This window comes from Simochromis diagramma, unplaced genomic scaffold, assembly GCF_900408965.1.
Source record: "Simochromis diagramma unplaced genomic scaffold, fSimDia1.1 OVJJ01000501.1, whole genome shotgun sequence".
NCBI lineage: Eukaryota > Metazoa > Chordata > Actinopteri > Cichliformes > Cichlidae > Simochromis > Simochromis diagramma.
Window position 1 is genome coordinate 3,406,727 of NW_024387320.1, and position 5,658 is coordinate 3,412,384.

The 5,658-nt window shown below is 42.8% G+C and overlaps 1 protein-coding gene across 1 annotated transcript; it reads left to right on the forward strand.

The window, feature by feature from the left end:
- The first annotated feature begins 1,921 nt into the window (after positions 1–1,921).
- pou3f3a (POU class 3 homeobox 3a) lies at positions 1,922–4,787 on the forward strand. The gene has a single exon (XM_040005853.1). The coding sequence runs from the start codon at positions 2,756–2,758 to the stop codon at positions 4,022–4,024; it is 1,269 nt and encodes a 422-aa protein (XP_039861787.1). The 5' UTR covers positions 1,922–2,755; the 3' UTR covers positions 4,025–4,787.
- Positions 4,788–5,658: the final 871 nt, after the last annotated feature.

Genomic DNA, 5,658 nt, shown 5'->3' on the forward strand with positions numbered 1-5,658 from the left:
GGACCCAGTGCTGTGACCAGGCAGCACAACACATGAAAAACATTACTGCCTTGCCTGAGTCGTCTGGTTTTCTCTACATTATGCTGGTGGGCTCAAAACACGTGAAGCAGTGTGGTGCTTTTGCACGGCTTCTCTTGTTTTCCTGTTTTACCAAATACGAGACAACAATAAACTGATTTTAAAAGCTCTGAGTGAAGAAGAACCTTATAATTAAGTGCAAGACTGTGTTTTTGTTTGGTACTCTCACTGCTTTTTTCTGAATCTTCTATTGTTTATCGTTTTATTTTTATTACAAATTCCTGAAAGCACATGCAAACATGTGATGGAAGTAACGCTTGGAAAAAAGTCCAACTGGGCAAAACATTTTGGGTATCAGGGATTTGCACAATTTTTGGCTTTATTTTTTAAGTATCTCTTAAGTTATTCGGAAAGGCCAGAAAAACACTTTCACCTCTATTATCTATCAAAAAAGTTAACATTCACAACTTGGATTATTATGAGGACTCATTCTTACATTTGCATTTTCTAGTGTTTTTTTTTTTTAAAGTTTAGCAACTTGAAAAGTGCAAACCGGGCTGCAAGGAAACATCTATGAAGATCAAACAGGTTATTTTGCAACTATTAACAGTTCTTACCTAACCCCCCGAATAGATAGATAATTACGAAACTGTACTCTGATTACTCTTGAATGCTGTGATTCAAACTAGCTACTTTATTAATATATCAACAAAAACACACAGGTTTAAGAGAAAACTGCTCAATCTGGCATTCAAATACATCTGATTATTTATGGTCTTGAAAATACTTTGTTAAGAAAATTGCTCTGATATTGAAAGTTGGGTTATTGCCTGAATAAGTGTGTTATTGTGCTTTCTCTGCCACTAAATAGGAGGTTGCTGGAGTCTTAAAGGCTTGTTGCCCACCTACACTGTTTTACCAGTTTTGGTGCTAATTTTGTGAAATGATGCACAATTTAACAAAATAATTACATTTTTCTCAAATGTTTATAGAATGATCCTATATGTGCATCACTCAGTCAGTTTATGATAAGCAGAATCTGCCTTGTTTTAATTCTCCTTTCAGAACTTCTGTGCACAACAGCCTAATCAGTATATAATCTTCTACCCATACTTACTTTAGCTGATAAAGTTTTTATTATCCTTTTTATACTGCTATGCGTGATTTTTTAAGGATTTAGTATATCCTGAAATCAGAAAAGTTTGGCACATGACTGCTGAACATAAGGCGAATTTAAATATTGTAACTCAGTTTATGTTGCTGCTTTGGGAATGGGGTCCTGTGAATACTTGTCGTTTACCTTTTGGACAAAATCCAAGATAAATCTGCTGAAAAACACAAATTAGCCGGAGGTTCACTGGCCCGCACCTGGCTCTTTCCACCAGTCACAAACCACCATGTGTCTCAGTGGATGGCTTTCTCTCTCAAGGCCCGTAAATATGAAGAAGGAAGACCGTGGTAGAAAATCCCCAACGACACCTTCATTTAACAGCCCATCCATAAACTGACTCGGCATGGAAACGTCCCACTGAAACCGGATTGTTTTTTTGTCTTCGTTTTGGAATTGCTGGCAGGTTTTGTGCAGCTTTAGCGCTCGCCAGTGCGGAGCGTCACGCCACTGTGGCCTTCCCTTTACCATGTGAAAGGGAGAACGCATTAAGATGCAAGTGGCGTCCAAACCCCCTGTGTTCCCAAAGCCGACTTGAGTATCCTTGATTCAAGCCTCGACTGCTCTGTGTGATACTCGGAGATAAACGTGACGGATATTATTTTGTCAACTTAGGTGACTCAGAGCTGCTTAAATATGTGCAATAATAATAATAATAATAATAATAATAATAATAATAATAATAATAATAATAATAACGTTAAGCATAATTATTTTCGCTTTTATTTTGTTAGTTCTAGGAAGAGGTTTGTTTTGTTGGATGACTTCCCAACTTGCCTGTTTTTCTTCACATGCTTCACAGGCTATACTTTAGCGTGCAGTCAAACCATGTTCGGTCTATTTTTTTCGGCTTGATTGTAATTTTCTAGTAAATTGATGCTTTTTTTCTCCCTCAGCAAGAACTCTGTGCACCCGAGGCTCAACTGTGAGACACACCAACTCCTCTCTGCCTGTGCGTCCAATCAGCGGGAGCTCTGGAGAGCCTTTCTGTTGTAATTGGATGGAAATGGAGAGGAATACGCAGGCTTGGCACAACGTAAACACACGCTCGTCTCCTTCGCTCTGTAGAGGACGCACCGGGTAGAGCAGATGCAGTGAACTAAACAACCGAGAGGACAGCAGACGCTTTAAAGGGTTTTTTTTAGTCATTTAGTCTAACCCCAAGCGTTTATATCAGAGATGTGAATAGGCAAGCAGACAGTGTATCAAGTTTTCACGGAGCAAAGAAGGCTGTTTTTTTTTTCATAGGCGTCCATTAAGTCTGTGGATTACGCACGCCGGAGCTCCCGGGACAGAGAAAAGTTGTGAAACTATCGTTTTGCCGCACAGGAATACGTAAGAGAGCATGTTCTGCCACACTGGTTACAGCAAGCGCACGCTGCTTAACTGAAAATATAATGTACGTCTCAATGGAGTGATTTGGCACTTTCCCCCCACTAATTGGGCAAAAAAGAAAAAGAAAAGAAAACTCGTTTAGAGTGAAATAGACAGAATTTATTTATGGATTAGAGCAAAGACTATTTAAAATTTTTTTTTACTCAAACACAAGAAAAGAGAAATAAAAGATATATGATTTGGGGGATGGCAACTGCCACTTCAAGCCCATACCTAGCCAGCAGCAGGATTTTATCCAGCCCGGTCCTTCACTCTGACCGGAGGGGTGGTGGTATGCAGTCGGGCGGCACCGCTGTGACCACAGTGTCTAGTGGATACAGAGGGGACCCTTCAGTGAAGATGGTGCAGAGCGACTTCATGCACGGAGCCATGGTAGCAAGCAACGGGGGGCACATGCTAAGCCATGCCCACCAGTGGGTGACATCGTTGCCTCATGCAGCAGCCGCAGCGGCCGCCGCTGCAGCGGCAGTAGCGGAGACCGGCTCTCCGTGGCCCCCGAGTTCCCAGCCACAGGATGTAAAGAGAAACGCCGGCAGGGACGACCTCCACTCGGGTTCAGCCCTTCACCACAGGTCTCCGCATCTAGGACCTCACCAGGCGCACACGGGAAGTTGGGGAGGCACCTCCACTGCGCACATCAGCATCACTGAGGGGGAGCAGCAGCAGCAACAGTCCCTCATTTACTCCCAGCCAGGAGGATTTACAGTCAACGGGATGCTGAGCTCACACACCGGGCAAAGCCTCATGCACTCGGGGCTGGTGCGCGGAGAATCACCTCGGCTGGACCACGGCAGCCACCATCACCACCAACACCATCATAATCATCACACGCACCATCACCAGCAACACGGTCTGGGCCACGAATCGCATTCAGACGAGGACACCCCTACGTCCGATGACTTGGAGCATTTCGCCAAACAGTTCAAACAGCGACGGATCAAGCTTGGTTTCACCCAGGCAGACGTGGGCTTAGCTCTGGGCACTCTGTACGGCAACGTGTTCTCACAGACCACCATCTGCAGATTTGAGGCGCTTCAGCTGAGCTTTAAGAACATGTGCAAGCTGAAACCTCTGCTGAACAAATGGCTGGAAGAGGCTGATTCCACCACTGGGAGCCCGACCAGCATCGATAAGATCGCCACCCAGGGCAGGAAGAGGAAAAAGCGCACTTCCATCGAGGTGAGCGTAAAAGGCGCACTGGAGAGCCACTTCCTCAAGTGTCCCAAACCTTCCGCACAGGAGATCAACTCTTTGGCGGACACTCTGCAGCTGGAGAAAGAGGTGGTCAGGGTCTGGTTCTGCAACCGCAGGCAGAAAGAGAAGCGCATGACGCCGCCGGGACTTCCGCGCACTCCAGAGGACGCATATTCACAAGTGGGTAGCATTGGACCTGACACACCGTCTCCCTCCATAGAGTGCAAGAGGTTGTTCAGCGATACGTGAAAGAGCCCCAAAATAACAGGGATGAAACACAAACAACAGCCTCTGTTTTTTAAACATGGGTCTCAATGAAACCTTTGATTAACTTTTTATTCGCCACCATTGATCCAAAAAGTAGAATTGTTATCCAATGTTCATATCAGGACTGGACACATCACAACCGCCCTTTAGCCATCGTTATTTGGCATTTTTCTGCTCCCTGAAACAGCCTCTGGGACAAAAAATGATATTTCGGTCTAAATTAAATCTGAACAAAAAACAACTGAAAGTTATTTAAAGGAAATGTTTGGTCACCAAAACCGGAGATATTCGAGCAGAAACAAGTTATTTCCATATCTTTGTACTGTAAAAATAATAGTTCCCTTGTGATGCTGCAGAAACTGATGTCCCACATGCTAGACTGAACTATAACCTACGTTTTTAATCAAACACACCGCTTTATCCAGTGTTGAGTTGTTTCTAATGAGCAATAATTTCTCTTCATTCAAACCTGTTTCTCACTTTGTGTTGTGTGTCGGTGGATTTTTTACATTTTTTTTTTTAATTTTTTTGTGGCACAGTTTAAGGTTTCAACAAGTGATTTACAGTTATTCCAATATTTGTACTTTCCTTTAATCCTTTTCCATTTAGCAAACGGTCTCTTAAGGTTATGTACAAGTTTGCTGTGTATTGTGGTGATATGGACTATTTATTTATTTTTTGCCACTGTGTTTATTTTCATGGAATAGACCAATTATTTAATAAATTTGACATAAACCTTGTGTTAGATACCGGAGCGTTATTCTTAAGGGCCATGTGGACACACACACGCACAAAGAGAGACATGCATATATATAAACACACAGAATCTCTTCATCAGAGTCATTTGAATTTGATATAATATACAATATATCCCATAAGAGATACAAAGAAGTAATAAAGGCAAAAAAAAAAATTACATAGTCAGTCCATTTTGCTCAGGCGTCTCGTTATCATTGTTTTCATGTCTGTTTGGTAAATCATCTGTGCAAACTTCTGCCATTTTTCCCTGTTTATGACAATCTATAGAAAAGTGGCTTAATTGGTTCGCTAAGAAATTATTTAGCTGATGGACTGATAGTGAAAAAATAACCACACATTGCACCATAGCAGCTTAATTATTCTGTTGTTATTTAATTAATTCTTACATTGAGCATAAAACCCCCCAAAAACCTACCACATCATTTTGTTAAAGTGATGCTGATCCTGCAAATACCTGCTGAACCGATCACATAAGCCTGGTTTTAACATTTACGTGTGATTTTCTGCATATCAGTCCAGCCACAAACATCCTGTTGCAGGGCTGTGGACTGCAGCTCGATGGAACGCAGCCAATGGAGGTCGACTACCCCAGCTGGCAGTTCACCTCGGCAGCGGTTGCCAAGGTGACAGCGAGATGGAGTGACACAAGGCAGTGGATCTTTTGCCACAGATGATGGGTTTGGCAGATAGGCAGCAAGAAGCGCAGTACGCTGGCTGTGAAAAGCAATCTGCGTCTCTTCTGTCTGCTTCTGATCCACATAAGAATGACACACAGTAAACACACACAGACACTCACACACAAGCTGATGTTACATCAGTAATAAAGATAATCGGTACTCCTAGAAAAAGTGACCGAG